Source organism: Pelophylax lessonae, assembly GCF_965119305.1.
Source record: "Pelophylax lessonae genome assembly, chromosome: 1".
Taxonomy (NCBI): Eukaryota; Metazoa; Chordata; class Amphibia; order Anura; family Ranidae; genus Pelophylax; species Pelophylax lessonae.
Genome location: NC_138768.1, coordinates 737218507 through 737237468, shown reverse-complemented (window position 1 = coordinate 737237468; position 18962 = coordinate 737218507). Strand labels below are relative to the sequence as shown.

The 18962-nt window shown below is 47.4% G+C and overlaps 1 protein-coding gene across 1 annotated transcript in view; it reads left to right on the top strand.

The window, feature by feature from the left end:
* Nucleotides 1-14539, top strand: part of TMEM165 (transmembrane protein 165) — a 34703-nt gene extending 20164 nt beyond the window's left edge. Inside the window, exons 2-6 of the mRNA XM_082243342.1 lie at nt 5485-5710; nt 9850-10025; nt 12202-12384; nt 12470-12575; nt 14439-14539. Coding sequence (XP_082099468.1) covers nt 5485-5710; nt 9850-10025; nt 12202-12384; nt 12470-12575; nt 14439-14515 — 768 coding nt within the window. The 3' untranslated portion in view covers nt 14516-14539. The remainder of the gene's footprint in view (nt 1-5484; nt 5711-9849; nt 10026-12201; nt 12385-12469; nt 12576-14438) is intronic.
* Nucleotides 14540-18962: the final 4423 nt, after the last annotated feature.

Sequence of the window (18962 nt, the reverse complement as noted above, 5' to 3'; positions counted from 1 at the left end):
GCGATAACGGCGGTTCACATTCCGGGGGTGGAGAACTGGCAGGCGGACTATCTGAGTCGCCAGACCCTGGATCAGGGGGAATGGTCTCTTCACCCGGCTGTCTTCCAGATGTTGTGCGCGAAGTGGGGTCTTCCAGATGTGGACCTGTTCGCGTCTCGTCTCAACAACAAGGTGAGAAGGTTCGTGGCAAGGACGCGCGACCCTCGGGCAGACGCGTCAGACGCGTTAGTGGCCCCGTGGCATCAGTACAGGCTGATGTACACGTTCCCACCGATTCAGTTGCTGTCCAGGTTCCTTCGCAGGTTACTCTCGGAACGCAGCACGGTGATTCTTGTGGCACCGGACTGGCCTCGCCGGTCCTGGTACGCAGACCTCGTGAATCTGGCGGTCGACGCCCCTTGGCGTCTACCTCTTCGAGACGATCTACTGTCTCAGGGACCGATTTACCATCCTGCTTTACAGTCGCTGGCTTTGACGGCCTGGCTGTTGAGACAGAGGTCCTGAAGGAGAAGGGTCTCTCTCCAGAGGTCGTTCATACTTTGATCAACGCTAGGAAGTCTTCCTCGGGGAAGGTTTGTTACCGTACTTGGAAGGCCTATTTTGCCTGGTGTGAGTCCAGGGGGTTTTCACCCCGCACGTACTCGGTTTCCCGTGTGCTGTCTTTTCTTCAGACGGGTGTTGATCAGCGTTTGGCGCTGGCTACGATAAAGGGTCAGGTGTCTGCGCTGGCCGTTCTGTTTCAACGTCCCGTGGCTTCCAACTCCTTGGTTGGCACTTTTATTCAGGGTGTGCGGCATCTGGTTCCTCCTAGGAGGGATCCTTTGCCCCCTTGGGACTTGAATCTCGTTCTATCTGTGTTACAACGTGCTCCTTTTGAACAGATCAGGGAGATCTCGTTGTCTATGTTGTCCAAAAAGGTCGCCTTTTTGGTGGCGATCACTTCGGCTCGCAGAGTGTCGGAGCTGGCGGCTTTGTCCTGCAAGTCTCCGTACCTGGTTATTCATTTGGATAAGGTGGTCTTGCGACCTAATCCTTCTTTTCTTCCGAAACGAGTTTTCGGAATTCCATCTTAATGAGGATATTGTCTTGCCTTCGCTGTGCGCGAAGCCTAAACATCCGAAGGAGGTGAGATTGCATTCTCTGGATGTTGTTCGGGCGATAAGGGTTTACCTTAAATCGACTGAGTCTTTTCGTAAGACTGACTCCTTGTTTGTCCTTCCAGAGGGTCCTCGGAAGGGCATGGCGGCTTCGGCCTCTACCATCGCCAAATGGATCAGGCAGACCATTGAACAGGCCTATGCTTTGCAGGGTAAGGCTCCTCCTGTCCCTGTGAAGGCGCACTCTACTAGATCTTTGAGTACGTCTTGGGCCTGTCGTCATGGGGCTTCTGTAGCCCAGGTGTGTAAGGCGGCGACCTGGTCGACCGTGCTCACTTTCACAAAATTCTACAAAGTAGATGTTCAGGCATCGGCGGATGCTTCCTTTGGCCGCAAGGTTCTTAGTGCGGCTGTTCCATAGGGTCCCTTGTTGGGGACTCCTGGCTGTTGGGATAGTTTTTTTGTATCCCCTGGTTTTTTGTCTTCTCCTGGGTTGTTGCTCCTGTTGAGCACTTGTTTTTTGCTGTTGCCCAGCTGGTTTCCTTCCTTTGGTAAGGTTCCTTTCTTTGATGCGGAGACTGCGTTGCCTTTTCGGCGCGGATGCGTTTCCCACCCCTCATGTTTGCACTGCTTTGGGACGTCCCCATATGTGACGAATATGAAGAGGCGGCGACTGTCGGAGGACGTAAGAGAAAACGGAATTTTTGTAAAATCTTACCTGTAAAATTCCTTTCTCTGAGTCCTCCGACAGTCGCCGCCCCCGCCCCTCTTTTGGGGTTTGGTTGTATACTCTACTGCTATTCCACTAAAACTGAGATATGGTTGCAGGAAGTAGGAGGGTATTGACTGAGGGGACCACCCCTTGAGGGTGGGATATGTTAAAAGCTTTATTGTTAACATATTCTGTTGCCTAGCTACTCCTTCGGAGCAAAGTCTAATACCCCATATGTGACGAATATGAAGAGGCGGCGACTGTCGGAGGACTCAGAGAAAGGAATTTTACAGGTAAGATTTTACAAAAATTCCGTTATTTGAAAAAAGCAGAGTACATATAAAACACAAGAAGTATACAAAAGAAAGCCTTTAAATGTATAAACTGAAGTCATATTATACAGTTAGGGTTGCAGTGAATAACACAATGGTATACCATAATCCAACTGAACCCTTAAGGGAGATCATTGTGATTCCCCATTCTTCAAGCATGCCTAGAAACATTTCTCTACTGTACTCAGTTGGGATCCTTGCATCACTTTTGTATTCAACACCAATTGCCTTTTTGTCCATCCGCTGTCAATGAAGTGGCCTGTAAGAATGAGTAGTGACTAGGACTTTGTTTGTGACCAGCAGTCGGTCAAGAATGAGAGTGAGTTGCCAGCATTCTCTGTTTGCAGCATATCCTTTACTTTGTCAACGACATTTTGGTGTAGCTTTGCCAGCATTGCGGTTCGATAATACTTCTCACTCTTCAGTGTGTAGCTTGGCTCAAGTATGGACATCAACCGCTGAAATCCTGAGTCAGACACCATTGTAAATGGCAGGTTATCAGTGACAATCATCTCTGTGATTACTCTGTCTAGCAGTTGGGATCTTCCGTCTAAAGCTAGACAGTGACACTTATTTTTTTCACAAACATATCTGTTATTGTTGCCTGGGATAGTGGAGGAGATATTGAATCTAAATCACATTGATATTCGTTGTTTTTGGTCTGCTGCATGATACAATTCAATATGATGAACTCTTAGATGGGCCCAAAGATTTGACGGATTTTTGTTTTTTTGCAGTTACTGATCCCATGCTTATGATGTTTGTACATGTGTTGCACACTGCTGCTTTTCCTGGAGAAGGCTGAGACGAGAAATAGTCCCAGACCACACTTTTACTCTCTCTCCTCATCCATCTCCATTTCAACTTGAAAGACAAAAAAGATTAAAGAAATGGCTTGCTGAAGTTGCTGCTGGCACTGGCACCCTGTTGTGGGTTGGTGGCTGACGCCTGGCAGTGTGGCTGGCTTGGTGTCAACCTATTGTGGGTGGCTTGCTTGCCGGAACACTGTGGTGGCTGGCTGGCGTCACCCTGTTCTGGGTGGCTGGCTTGCAGGAACACTGTGGTGGCTGGCTGGCTTGGTGTCACCCTGTTATGGGTGGCTGGCTTGGTGTCACCCTGTTATGGGTGGCTGGCTTGCAGGAACACTGTAGTGGGTGGCTGGCTGGCTTGGTGACTGGTGTCCTCTTGTTATTGGTGGCTGGCTTTCAGGAACTGTCTGTGGTGGCTGGCTGGCTTGGTGACTGGTGCCACTTTGTTATTGGTGGTTGGCTTGCAGGAACGACTAGTCTGTGGTGCATGGTTGGCTTGCTTAGTGTCACCCTGTTATGGGTGGCTGGCTTGCAGGAACACTGTGGTGGCTGACTGGATTGGTGTCACCCTGTTATGGGTGGCTGGCTTGCAGGAACACTGTGGTGGCTGGCTGGCTTGCTGTCACCCTGTTATGGGTGGCTGGCTTGCAGGAACACTGTGGTGACTGGCTGGCTTGGTGTCGCCCTGTGATGGGTGGCTGGCTTGCAGGAACACTGTGGTGGCTGGCTTGCAGGAACACTGGTGGCTGGCTGGCTGGCTTGGTGTCACCCTGTTATGGGTGGCTGGCTTGCAGGAACACTGTGGTGGGTTGGTGGCTGGCTTGCAAGAACACTGGTTGGTTGGTGGGTGGGTGGCTGGCTGGCTTGCAGGAACACTGTGGTGGCTGGGTGGCTGCCTTGCAGGAACACTGGTGGGCGAGTGGCTGGATTGCAGGACACTGTGGTGGGGTGGGTGGGTGGCTTGCAGGAACACTGTGGTGGGTGGGTGGCTGGCTTGCAGGAACACTGTGGTGGGTAGGTGGCTGGCTTGCAGGAACACTGTGGTGGGTGGGCGGCTGGCCTGCAGGAACACTGTGGTGGGTGGCAGGCTGGCTTGCAGGAACACTGTGGTGGCAGGCTGGCTTGCAGGAACACTGTGGTGGCAGGCTGGCTTGCAGGAACACTGTGGTGGCAGGCTGGCTTGCAGGAACACTGTGGTGGCTGGCTGGCTTGCAGGAACACTGTGGTGGCTGGCTGGCTTGCAGGAACACTGTGGTGGCTGGCTGGCTTGCAGGAACACTGTGGTGGCTGGCTGGCTTGCAGGAACACTGTGGTGGTTGGCTGGCTTGCAGGAACACTGTGGTGGCTGGCTGGCTTGCAGGAACACTGTGGTGGCTGGCTGGCTTGCAGGAACACTGTGGTGGCTGTCTGGCTTGCAGGAACACTGTGGTGGCTGTCTGGCTTGCAGGAACACTGTGGTGACTGGCTGGCTTGCAGGAACACTGTGGTGGCTGGCTGGCTTGCAGGAACACTGTGGTGGCTGGCTGGCTGGCTTGCAGGAACACTGTGGTGGGTAGGTGGCTGGCTGGCCTGCAGGAACACTGTGGTGGGTGGCAGGCTGGCTTGCAGGAACACTGTGGTGGCTGGCTTGCAGGAACACTGTGGTGGCTGGCTTGCAGGAACACTGTGGTGGCTGGCTTGCAGGAACACTGGTGGCTGGCTTGGTGTCCCTCACTCACCCTGGCCTGTTGTGGGTAGCTGGCTTGCTGGAACACTGGTCATGGTGGTGTCATCTGGGTGGCAGGTTGCTTGCTCGCTGTAACCCTGTTGTGGGCTGGGTGGCTGGATGCTGGCCGGTTCTGTTGCTGTAGGTCGGATGGCTGGCGGCTGGCACCCTGTGGTGGCCACCGTGACCGGACCGGTCTGTAGATTTCTGTAACACGAGGCTGTGTGAGGCGGTCTTAAGTGCAGCGTGCAGTGAAATGACATCACTTATGGGCCGCGTGGGAAGCAGTGTTTGAAGGCAGAACATGTGCGCGCAACATACGCAATGATGTCACGAAAATATTGGTAAATCCAAAGGCCGATACGAAAAACAAAACGCAACATGAGAAACCCAATGGTTGCATTTTTGGTGCGGGTCCATTGAAGTCTGTTAAACGCAATCTGCTGCAGGTGAAAAAAGTCCCTGACCCTTTCCAAAAACGCACTGGCTGAAAAACATGTACCATAGGAAACCATGTTAAATGGACTGTAGTGCATTTCTTCAAACTGCAAAACGTGCTAAGAAAACGCATTGGTGTGAACATAGGGTTAGGGAATCTACATTGTTCAATGGATCCTTTGTAATAAGTACAGCCTGTGTTTACTTTACATTTTTTTTTTTAAAACAAAGAATTTATATAAAACTTGGGAAACAGTAATATTATCCGTTTTAGGTACAGTTGGCCTTAATCAAGTATTACATTACTGAAAGGTGATTTTTTTTTTTTTTTTCATTTTTTTGACACAGATTAATTTCTTCTAAATTCTAATTTATTTGTTCTTTTTTACAGAAAATACCAAGTCCTCCCCCTGCTGTACATGAACCAAACATAGAGTTTACTTCCACTTCAAACTTGGGATTTATCCATGCCTTCGTAGCTGCTATATCTGTGATCATTGTTTCAGAGCTGGGAGATAAGACCTTTTTTATTGCTGCCATAATGGCAATGCGTTATAATCGCCTGACTGTGCTGGCTGGAGCTATGCTCGCTTTGGGACTGATGACTTGTTTATCAGGTAAGTACCTATCTTTTGGCTGTATTCTTTATTTCTACAGCTACAATATTATTTCTACCATTTTATGTGTATTAAAAACTTTTTTTCTCTATCGTTCATTGCCGGACGCAGTTCTCTCTGATCCCTATCAGTAGGGTTATACTGCCCCCTACAGGAGTAGGACACTAGGCAGAAAAAAGTTATGGCTATGCCTGTGGGCAGTCCCGGAGGGAACACCCGCTCTCTTCCTGCATAGGATGTCAGTTTTAATATGCCTAGTCAGGATTAAGGATCTAGTTCCTTTCTGGGATCTTTGTTCCTGGCATAAAAGTTATTTTTTTTTTATGTAGATTTTTTTTTTTTTTTCTCTGGAACATTTTTCCTGTGAGATCTTCAAGCAATTATGCCGGGCTGGGCGACGGGCTGGATCCCTATATCCAGTGGTCTCCCCAGTCTGGCCAGCGAGCGCATGCAGGCCTTAGCTCCGTGCTGGGTTGGCCATGACATAGTCCCACTGTACGGGGACTGGCCACCCGAGTTAAATGTCTCACCAGGACGCATACGACAGGGTCTAGGCTTATGTCGCAGCATTCCTATTTGGGTCTGACTCAGCCGCCGTAGACGTGGGCTTCCCTGCCGGGTCTGGTACCTCGCGCCCTGTCTCCTCGGATGATGAGGATGACATTTCTACCTCCCCTGCCGCACATGATACAGGCGCTGGTGGATGCACTGGTGGTTCCAGTGTGTGACACCCTGCATTTTGGAGGATGCAGCGGCTGCTGTGCCTTGGACGCAGATAGCATCTGGCACTCGCATGCCATCCCGAGCAGCTTATTTTGCTAGCATGCTCATGTAGGATGGGACCGTCTGAGACGTTCCCCTGGGGTGTCTAAGGCGCTGCTAGACGTTACCCTTTTGAGGAGTCTCGGGTACAGTGGACTGTTCCGCCTATGGTGGATGTACGGTCTCTAGGCTGAATAGGACTACCGTTGTTCCGGTGGAGGAATCCCCATCCTTTAAGGACTTGGGGGATAGGATCGCGCGGGCTGTACTCCCTGGCGGGGTGTGCACTGGGAACAGTATTCATGATTGCCCTCGCCACGCAGACTCTGCCTGATGGGCGGAGTTCCAATACCGTGACTTGGTCAGGGGCTTGTCCCTCCTGCCCTGGGGGAACTTTTGGACCAGCTGGCGCAGGCAGATCTCCCCTTTCAGGGGGATTGCCTGTTTGGCGCTGCCCTGGATGAGATTATACAAGGGTCTCACGGGGGGAAGAGTGCTAACAAGGGTAAGTGCCTTAGTCGCGGACGGGTCCCTCTCTTTCGGCTCACAACAGTTTCTTCGTCCCTTTGGGACAGTCGAAGGACTTCGCCACATCGACTGTCCCTTTGGGACAGTCGATGTGGTGAAGTCCTTTGAGATTTCCTCGGGTGGTTCCAAACTACCCTAGTCTGGCGAACAAGAGATCGGTCTTTTCCAGACCTGAGGACAAGGCCTACTCAGCCTGAAGGTGCGTCTTCACCCATCTGTGGGGTGGGAGGGTCGTCCTTGCCGGTTCTCGGACCTACGGCTGGCCCAGATCCCAGGCAGCTGTGTTAAGGAGGTCATGAGGTCCAGTTGCAAGATCGAGTTTCGATCCGTTTTTTCCGGTGAGGTTTTCTCTTCCAATTTACGGCTGTCCCCGGATCGCTTGCAGGCGCTCTGTGGGGCAGTTCAGGGTCTGGTTCAATGAGCTGGACCTTCTGGCCCTTTTGATCCGCACGGAACCATCAAAACTTCAAGGCGGTATCGGTTTGCACGATGGTGGCTTCCCTACCTCAGGGGGATTCCTGGCCTGACATCAATATGCCTACCTTCACTTCCCGTTGTGTTTAGGACACCAATGGGTTCTCCGTTTTTGCCGTGGGGAAGGATATCTATCGGTTTGTGGCGTTACTTCTTGGTTTCGCTTCTGCTACTCGGGTCTTCATAAAGGTGTTGGCTCCGGTCCTGGTGCTGTTGCGGCAGTGGGCATATCGGCCTGGGTTTCCTGGCCGATCCGCTTCTCCGTGTTTAGTCCCCTACGGTGCTGACAAACTAATTTGGAAGTCGCCAAGAGAAATCTGGAGGAGTCCAGGTGGGTTCTGAACCTTCAGAAGTCATTCCTGGTTCCTTCTGTGAGACTGGACTATCTGGGCCTGGCTTTGGACTCCTCCTCAGTCAGGGGGTTTCTCCCACTGGGGAAAGATCTCTTGGAACTTCAGACTACGGTTCAACTGTTACTGTCCAGCACATGGTCGTCCCTTCGGACCTGCATGCAAGTGCTGGAACTGTTGGTGTCGTCTTTCAAGACGGTCCTTTTCGCTCAATCCCTCTTGTGGATCCCCCTGAAGGCAATCCTTCTCGAATGGGACTAGAATCCAACTCTCTGGACTTTCGGATCCGGCTGAGCCGGGTGACCAGGGAGTCTTGATCTGGAATCTTTCCTCCCCTTTTTACTTGACGATTGTCACCACGGTTACAAGCCTGTCCGGGTGGGGAGGAGTCCTCGGCAGGTTCTCTGCTTCGGGAGTATGGTCCCTGGAGGATCCAGGTTACCGATCAATGTCCTGGAACTGAGAGTGATCTGGCTTTGCCTAGTTCACTGGATCGGGCACCTGCAGCTGTCCAGTGCACATTCAATCAATTAGGCCACGACCGTGGCTTATGTCCTTCACTAAGGGGGCACCATGGGTGTCCTTGCGGCCTTGGAAGTGACAGGCATTCTTCGTTGGGCGAATCGCTTTGTTCCAGCTCTCTCCGCTGTTCCCTTTCCAGGTGTGAAAAATTGGCAGGCGGATTGCCTCAGTCAACAGGCCTTGGATGCAGAGGAATGGTCCCTTCATCCGGAGGTTTTCCAGCAGTTGTGCCTTGGTTGGGGCACTCTGACCTGTTGGCATCGCATCTACTGGATAGTGCAGAGGTTTGTGGCCCACTCCCGAGACCATCTGGTGGGTGCGATAGTGGCTCCATGGGTTCTGTCATAGACAGAACATTCGCTAAGTTCAACATAAACGATGCTGAGAAGTTTAGCATGGTTGCCTGCGCAAGACTGACGCCGGCGTAGTCGTGTGAGAGTGCTCATGGATGGGCCAAGGTCAGTATCAGCTGCTGTCTGCCTTTCCTCCTCTCTAGTTGCTGCAAAGAATTCTTCGCAGGATCGAGGCGGAAGGGATTCCAGTCATTCTCGTGTCGCCAGTCTGGCCTCGCCGAGCTGGTACACCGTCCTGGTCAGGCTAGCCGCAGACGCTTCTTGGAGGCTTTATTGTCTCCAGGGCCAATCTTCCATCCGGCTTTAGGGTCGCTGGCTTTGCCGGCTTAGCTGTTGGAAGCCAGGTGCTGAAGGACAGGGGATTGTCTGCTTCGATGATTCCCACCCTGCTTAAAGCGTGGGAAGCGATTTCTAGGATGATTTTTTCTTTAAACGAAAAAGTCGTATATATTGCGTCATGTGAGTCTCTTTGGCTCTTATTCTGTGGTCCGGATCTTGGCTTCCTTCAACGGGGAGTTGCTCACAAGTTGGCCTTGTGTACTGTCCGGGGTCAGGTTTCGGCTTTGGCAATTTTTTTCCAAAGGCCGTGGCCGCCCGTTCAATGGTGCGTAACTTCTTCCAGGGGGTGCGACACTTGGTAATTCAAATTGCGATCTCCGTCGCCAACTGGGGCCCTTGATGGTGCAGTTGGTTCTTCCAGAACCTCCTTTTGCAAGTATTCAAGGGTATCCCCTGCCTACCTTTTACAGAAGGTGGCCTTCTGTTTGCTGTCACTCTGCGTGCAGGGTGTCGGCACTGGCGACATTGTCCTGTCCTCCCTATATGTTGGTTCATGGAGACGAGTAGTACTTCGTCCGGATCCGTCCTCCAGTGTACAGTGTTGCATAACTGCGCAATTGTCAGTTAAAATAATGCAATGCCCTATAGCAGAAAATAGCCTGGTCATGAAGGGGGGTAAATCTTCTAGAGGCAAGTGGTTAATAGTCTCATCTATTTGCAGTTATAACAAACAAAATGTGATATGTAAACTTTTAATTCCATATTGTCCTGCCTTGTAATATCAGTTTTGGTAGAAAGGCTGATATGTGTACAAGTTCTTCACTCGTAAAAGGTGTGTCTTCATAGTGTGTGCTTCTCATGTTTCCCACAGTTCTGTTTGGATATGCAACCACAGTCATCCCGAGGGTATATACGTACTATGTGTCCACTGCCCTCTTCGCAATATTTGGAATTCGAATGTTAAGGGAGGGATTAAAGATGAGTGCCGACGAAGGGCAGGAGGAGCTGGAGGAAGTGCAAGCGGAAATTAAAAGAAAAGATGAAGAAGTGGGTATTGACATGGATCTAATTCCTTGTAATGAGTTGCAGGCAAATTAATTTCTTCTTGTGTTTCTTGTTGGAATAGCAGGACCTCCCAAAGGGCAGACACCTGCCAAGCTCCCTCCAATTGCTTTGTGGTTCATCAATGTTATGAGTCAAACAGCTCAAAGTTAAACACTTGCATTCATCAAGCTGCATGTTCATTTGCACTGGTTCAAGACTGCATCATCTGGGCAATTGAGCTGTCTTTCACTTCCTGAAAAGGTTGTCAGTCTTTCTTAGGCCCCTTTCACGTGGGCTTTCCGATTTGGTCCACCTGTCAGTTTTTCAGGCAGACCTGATCGGATGCTCCATGCAGCCCTATGGGATGTCTCTACTGACACCCGCTGCTATACGATCTGATCCAATCCTGTCTGAGAAATCCGGACGGATGGAAACCCTGTTTTCCATCCGTCTGGAGGATCAGCAAAAAACGGACAGGCAGTCTGTTCTCATCCGATCTCCTATAGATGAGAGCGGGGCTCTTACAGCTCTGTCTCTGCAAAGTAAGCAGGGACGGAGCTGCCGTCCGTCTGCTCATCGGGGTTTGGCGGATCGATCCTCGCTGAGCAAAACTGAGTCTGTCGGGCGCACCGCCCGTGTGAAAGAAGCCCAAGGCATGCCCAGACCTGCCCTGCTCCACCACCATCCCGCCTTTCCTTCACCATGATCTTCTCCTGTCTTAAAAGCCTTGTTTAGGCCAGCAGCTTCTCCGGGGGGGAGGGATCACGTGACCGGCGCAATATATGAAAGAAATAAGGTACAAAGGAACATTTTTGAAAGTTTAGGAGGATACAGATCCATTTCTATCGCTCATTACATGTGAGTAATGAGTTTTAGGCTCCTCCGTTTCCACTAGTGCCACTTGTGACTTTGGACGTCATGTCGCATGACAAGTCACAGCCCATTGATTTCAGTGACACCTGTTCCCACTATGCCACTTTGAAAATCAGCGACTTTGAAAAGGTACCTGCATTATTTTGATGCTTTGACGTCCATGACAAGTCACACTAGTGGAAATGGAACTTTAGTCTAAAGCCCCGTACACACGTACCGATCGTCGGCGAACGATCGGCCGTCTTTTGTCCAGGGCTGTCGGTGTCTGTTGAAAAGTGCAAAAGACTGCACAAGAATTTTGTCCGCCGACTACAGCCAACTGCAGAAGTGATGTCATGTAATGGTTAACTTTTCCTGTGTTTTTCCTTTTCTGAGCATGCCCAGTCCTGCAAATCTGCGGTCTGTCGGCCGAAATCTGTACTGACTGGCGAACAATCGGCCGCTCTGGTGTCAGCATACAAAAATTTTAATGCTTGCATGACAGATTTTTTTCGGCCGAATATGCGCTGTCGGCTGTCGGAGGCATCATACTAACAAGCCTACAATCGGCAGATCGGTCGTCGGCCGAAGCTTTTCGGCCGATGATCGGTACGTGTGTACGGGGCTTAAGTTTCCACTATTGCAACTCCAAAGTCACACAATTTAGAGTGCAACTTTGATCCAACTTTACACACTCTGGATCAAAGTCATGCAGGTACGTTTTCAAAGTTGCTGAATTTTTAAAGGGAAATCCATGGGCTGTGACTTGTCATGCGGCTTTGTGTCCAAAGTCGCATGACAAGTCGCACTAGTGGAAACGTAGACTTAGTGTGGTTGCCTGTACTATGATCATTGTAGACTGAGCGGAGAGCCCAGAGCACTTCCAGCTACACTGACAGTTCCCCCCCCCCCTCATCCCCCCCTCCCTCCCTCATCCCTCTTCCCCCCCCCCCTCCCTCCCCCTCCCTCCCTCATCCCTCTCCCCCCCCCTCCCTCCCTCATCCCTCTCTCCCCCCCCCCTCATCCATCTTTCCCCCCCTCCCTCTTCCCCCCCCCCCTCCCCTCCCTCATCCCTCTTCCCCCCCCCCCTCCCTCATCCCTCTCCCCCTCCCTCATCCCTCTCCCCCCCCCCCCTCCCTCATCCCTCTCCCCCCCCCCCTCCCTCATCCCTCTTCATGTACTTCAGCTTTTAAGTGTCAACATTTTTGCCCCTGATGCGCCCTGAGCTATGTAAATCATTCCAGGGGGTGTGAGTATCCATGTAGCCATAGCTTTATAGCAGTTACAAATAGCAGTTGATTGGTTGTTGGCTTTTTGTTTCTATCAGCTTCAGAGATCTAAACTCCTGAATGGACCTGCAGATGTGGAAACGGGAGGAGGACCCATTGTTCCCAAAAAGAGATGGATGAACTTCATCTCTCCAATCTTTGTCCAGGCATTTACCTTGACCTTCTTAGCAGAGTGGGGGGATCGATCACAGCTAACAACCATTGTCTTGGCAGCTAGAGAGGTGAGTGTTTGTGTATCGGCCTTAAATTCACTGTCTATTTCAAGGTACTTCTTTGAAAGAACTTAAATTTTTTACCTTGCTGCAGGACCCCTTTGGTGTTGCTGTTGGAGGAACCATAGGTCATTGTTTATGCACTGGGTTAGCGGTTATTGGAGGAAGGATGATTGCACAAAAAATTTCCGTGCGGACTGGTAAGTAATTCCAGTATCACTATTTACCACCCTTTACATTTGATCTGTGTGTAGCATGCAAACTTTAGCTGTTTGAGAGTTAACATGACAAAACATTACAACCCACAGTTTAATCAATGTTTCTTGCCTGTGAAAAACTTCAGCCATACTGAAGAAAATGTAGTAAGCAATAAAAGTAGATTTAAAATGGGCTGCCTTGTCTTTGCTGGGAGCCCTGCTCTAGAATGAAGATTTTAGCAAATGGGCTGACGGACAGGCAGGTTCATCAAGTATTAAAATGGGCTGTCGGACAGGTAGGCTTATCAGAGTATTACCTTTTTGAAAGTGGTTCTGAAGGCTGAAGGCTTTTAATAAACATTTTAGGTCCGGTTAATAACCCCGATAGGTACACTAGTCTCAGGTTCACTTCGGGTACACTGGTCCCAAGATTTTCCACGTGTTCTCAGGCATTATACTTGCCTTACAATTAGGAGTGCTGGATTATATTTGCATGTGCGTTGTACACAGGATTTTCTACATGTATCCCTGTTGTTCCTTCAATCGTATGTGGGATTAACATCTTCCTGCCTGCGTTATAGCTGAATGACAGCTTACTTTGCCAGGAAGGAATCTATTGACGACATCCTGTAATCATGCTTCCCGAGTGCCCCTGCGGCCTTCGGACTCAGTTGATCACAGATCGGGGTAAAGGGTCAATCCCAGCGTCCAATGACAGCTGATCATAGATCGGGGTAAAGGGTCAATCCTAGCGTCCAATGGACAGCTGATCACAGATCGGGGTAAAGGGTCAATCCTAGCGTCCAATGACAGCTGATCACAGATGTAAACACAAGCCAGTTATCGGCTTTTCTTTCCTCATGCTGACAGCATGAGGAGAGAAAGAGAGCTGATAACCCACTAGTGTTAAAGGGCCATCTGCACTGATTATCAGGGCACTCCCAACGGTGCCCAGCTGTGCCACCTATCAGTGCAGCCTCCATCAGTGCAGCCTCCATCAACGAAGGAGAAAAATTACCTGTTGGCTAAATTTTTTAACAAACTGAAAAATTTGTTTTTTCTTCAAAATTTTCAGTATTTTTTTTTTTTTTATTAGTTTGTTTAGCAAAAAATAAAAAAAACCCAGTGGTGATTAAATACCACCAAAAGAGAGTGTAAGTCTATTTGTGTGAAAAAAAAGAAATCTCATTTGGGTACAGTGTTGCATGACCGAGCAATCCAACGTGCTACAGCTCAGGAAGCTGAAAGTTGGCCTGGGCAGGAAGGTAGTGACAGTGCCCATTTGGGCAAGAGATTAAACTTGCTAAAAAAAAAAAGGAAAAAACTTTAAAAGAAACTTGTAGTGAAAAAAATAATATGGCAGCTATTATTGATGCCTCCTGAAAAGGTTATTTTCCTAGTTGAGATTGCTGATGTAATTACTTGAATAGTTTGTCACTGACCCAGAATAGGTATGCAGATTAAAAATGCTGACCTGGCTCAAGTCTGCATATTAGGAGATAATGAAGCCAGAGGCAGCTAGCATTTTTTTTGAAGGTAGTCAGCAATGACTGCTTCTGTACCACACTCCATATGGGAAAAAAAAAATACTTTTGATGAAAGGTAGATTGGAATACAGTAAGCACATGTACCATCCTTCATGTGGTAGAGGAAGCAGCCATCTTTCTAATTGCAGTCATTCCGGTGGTTGTCCTTATTTTTTTTTTTTTTAAACCTACCAGAACCTTCCATGATTTGCACAGATTTCTGTAAATAAGACTATTCAAGTTCAGTTCTATTTTGTTTTAGTAACTACAGTGACAAGCATTCAGCATAACCAATTAGAGCCTAACCATTAGATCTAACACTGTCATTTTTATTTTACAGTGACAATCATCGGTGGAGTGGTGTTCCTGGCTTTTGCTTTCTCTGCTTTATTTATAAGTCCAGATTCTGGTTTTTAGCTAATTTCTCTGTTAAATAGGAAATCATGGAAAATACTCATTTTTGTACTGTAATGGTGTATATAATGTACAAATTGTAGCAAGAGCTGATGTCTGCTGTACAGAATTGCTCAATCCAAGTGACTATTTTTATGATCACACTGATAAGGTATTGACTGTATAGGACCGTTTGTTTTGTGAATTTAGTAGGATTTATGGAAAGGCTATTTCCCCCTTTAATATTTTTACAGCATTATTTGTATTCAAAACCTTATAATTACCCTCTGTCATGGCCACTGTAACTTAAAGATTGAAGTATTCAGGAGGGACATACGTAGTATGAGGGCAGCTCCACAATACTGTTAGTCGGAATTAATGGTTTGGAGGAAAGTAAGAAAATTCCACAAACCGCTGATTCATTTACTTGAAAGTCCTTATTTGACAAATTTTTAGGAGCTGTCATTCTTATTTTGCAACTATGTGAAGATTTGCTATATGATTCTGCAATTTGAAATCCTAGTTACCTGTATTTGCATATTTTTACTAGTGATATAAATTGCTTAAAACACAGCCTGTCTACCAGATTCATAGGACTTGGGTTTGGGAAAATCAGTATTCTATGATTCAGTCACTTTAGATTACAGTAATTAAACATGGCATATTTACCAAGGCCTAACTGCCAGAGTAGGGGCTGCTAACGGTCTCCTACCTTGCTGCTGAATGCCAATATTGATGGTCTGTGAAGACCACTTTATCATTCATATTTTTTTTTAGTTATCTGGTCATTCTGTAGCATCAGCAAAGCTCCCTGTTTAAAACTGAGGAGATTGAGATATCTCCTGATCTGATATTTAACAGAGCTTTCTATAGAATCAATACTTCACAAAGTATTTACATTTTTTAAAAGTAATTTTCAAGCCATTAATTTTTGACAGTATGTTGGATGTTGCTTACTTTCCTACAGCTGCCTCAATATGATGGATTAACATAGAGTGGCTTTTTAAAGATGGAGGTAGCCTTTAGTTCCCCACCACCCCCCCAGTGACTCCTTTTACTATTGTGCCTTTATTGTGCACAGTAGTCAACAAATATGTTGTCAATATTTGACATGTCTGCTCAGACTTGGTGATGCTGGGAAAGCTCCTGAACTGAACCTTTTTATTTCACTGTAGGAAATAAACATATTTAAAAATTGTGTTTTGGCTGTTTAATTGAAGAGTCTTATTACCAAAGGTGCCCAATATGATGAAGCTTTCAAGTGTAGCTCTGGCTAAAATAAGTTTTGGTTGGATGCCAGTTGTTTCAATCAGTTCTTTAGCTTGTAAGGGAACTGGTTCTTGGCCATAATTAAATTATGGTGATATGTTGTTTTTTTCCTGTAGAGAATTTGCCTTGTTAACCTTTTGGTATTCATGTATAGTGATATATTAATAAATGTACCTCCTTTCAAAGCCAGCAGCCAACACTTTGCGCAGTGACAGCTGCGGTCTCCACAGATGACCAGGTGCAAATCAGTGTGGTTCCTGATCATCGCACCAACTGTAACATGGTCATGTGCAGGCTGGAGGATTCACTGACGAAAGCCCTATTCAGCCTGCAGTTTCATCTATTTAACTGGTTGCCGACCGCCCGCCGCAGTTATACGGCGGCAGGCAGCCGCTCCCAGGCAAATTTCCGTAGCTGTACTTCGATCAGAAGCCACGCCCTCCCCTCCACAGTTAGAATCACTCCCCTAGGCTCACCTATAATGTTAACCCCTTCCCTGCCAGTGTCATTATTACATAAACAGTGCATATTGTTTGCACTGATTACTGTAGTAATTCCACTGGTCCCCCCAAAAATGTCAGTCAGGGGTCCGATCTGTCCACAGCAATGTCACAGTCCCGCAAAAAATCGCAAGATCACTGCCATTACTAGTAAAAAAACAAAACAAAAAAAGACAAATCTTTCCCCTAGTTAGACACGATAACTTTTGCGCAATATACGCTTGTTGAGATTTTTTTTTTACCAAAAATATGTAGCAGAAAAATTGGCCTAAAATGTTAAAAAATTTTGATTTTTTAATTTTTTTCTTTGAGAATGTCATATAGCAGAATGAAAAATGTTTGTTTTTTTTTTTGTTTGTTTTCAAAATTGTCGCTATTTTTTTGTTTATAGTGGAAAAAATAAAAATTGCATAGGTGATCAAATGCCACCAAAAGAAAGCTCTATTTGTGGGAAAAAAAGAACATCGGTTTTATTAAGGCTCCGTTCACATCTAGGCGTTTTGGGGCGTTTTTGGGGCGTTTTTCTGCTCTTGGATCAGCTCTCAAAACGCCCAACAAGACAAATCCTATTCATTTCAATGGCCCCTGTTCACATCTGAGCGTTTTGACGCTGTTTACAAAACGCCCAACGCTCAAAAAAGTACATGAGCTTCTTTTTGGGCAGATTACAGGCGTTTTCCATTGATCTCTATTCAATCTAAAAACGCCTGCACAAAAATCGCGGTTAAAATCGCGGTAAAAAACGCGCGAAAAACGCTACGCTCAGGTGTGAATGTAGCCTTAGGTACAACGTCGCAATTGTCCGTTAAAGCAACGCAGTGCCGAATCGCAAAATAGGGCCTGGTCAGGAAGGGGGCCAATCCTTCCGGTCTTAAAGTGGTTAACAGTGTATTTGCCAGGTACAAAGATGTTTACAACCTTTATTCTAAAAAAGTTGGGACTCTATATAAAAACAAAATGCAATGACTTGCAAATGTTTCTTCATCTAAAATTGAAAAGACTTTAAATATATCATCATCTACAACAGTAGTCCTCAACTCCGGTCCTCAGGGCCCACTAACAGGCCAGATTTTAAGTATTAAGCCCCGTACACACGTACTGATCGTCGGCCGAACGATCGGCCGTCTTTTGTCCAGGGCTGTCGTGTCTGTTGAAAACTGCAAAAGACTGCACACGAATTTTGTCGGCCAACAGCCGACTGCAGAAGTGATGTCATGTGATGGTTAACTTTCCTTGTCTTTTTTCTTTTCTGAGCATGCCCAGTCTTGCAAATCTGCTGTCTGTCGGCCGAAATCTGTACTGACTGGGGAACAATTGGCCGTTCTGGTGTTGGCCAACAAAAATTTTAATGCCTGCACGACAGATTCTGTTCGGCCGAAAATGTGCTGTCGGAAGCATCATACTAACAAGCCTACAATCGGCCGATCGGTCGTCGGCCGAATATTTGCGGCTGACAATCGGTACGTGTGTATGGGGCTTTACCTTGAGGAGATGCAGACTAGAGTACTACAATCACTGAGCAGCAAATGATATCACCTGGGATACATTTCAGTTATCTTGCAAATCTGGCCTGTTAGTGGGCCCTTTAGGCCAGGGTTGAGGACCACTGATCTACAGTACCTAATACTTGAAGGATTCTGAGAATCTGCACAAATCTCTGTGCAAGAGACAAGACTGAAACGCAGTATGGGATGCCTGTGATCTTCGGGCCTGCAGCTGGAACTGCATTAAAAACCGGCATGATTCTGTAATGAACCTCACTGCATGGGATCAGGAATACTTCCAAAAAATCATTGTCTGTGAAAACAGTTCTCTGTGCCATCGAAAAATGCAAGTTCAAGCTCTATCCTGCAAAGCAGAAGCCATTTCTGAATGATCCAGAAATGTTGCTGTCTTCTCCGGGCCAAAGCTCATTGAAAATGGTCTATTGCAAAGTGGTAAACTGTTCAGACAAATTTGACCTTCTTTTTGGCAACCATAGGCGCCCTCTGGACTAAAGAGGAGAGGGACCTTATTGATGTTCGGTTCAAAATCCTGCATCTCCGGAGGTATGGGGGATGCATTACTGTAAATGGAATGCGCAGCTTGCACATCTGGAAAGGCACCATCAATGCTGAAAGATATATTCAGGTTTTAGAGTAGCATATGGTCCCATCCAGATGATGTCCTTTTTCAGGGACGACCTTGCAAATGTCATCAGGACATGCTATACTGCATCTGACAAAAGCATGGCTTTGTAGTAGAAGAGTTTCTGGGTACTTAACTGGTCTGCCTGCAGTCCAGACCTTTCACCAACTGAAAATATTTGGCGCATCTTTAAACATTTTAATGTTTCCCATTTTCTGTTGTGATCACATGGATTTATGAGATTTGCAAATCATTGCATTCAGTTTTTATTTGTAGATTTTACACAGCGTCTCAACTTTTATGGAGTTATAATGTAAAAATAAAATCTATTTTTTTTCCAATTTTTGCACATTTATCAGTCTGAAAGTGAGAGCAGGGTCCCCCCCCCCCATATCATAACCTTGTATGTCCATTAAATAATATAAATACTGTAGTATATCAATTAGGTTTGCAATAGTTTGTACCTTCAGATGATCAGACACTGGTAAAGCTTTACAGAACGTGCACGCCCCCTACACCCCATGCCAAGGTGATGGACCGCTTCCCTGTTGTGGAGAAATCAGCTTTACTAGTAT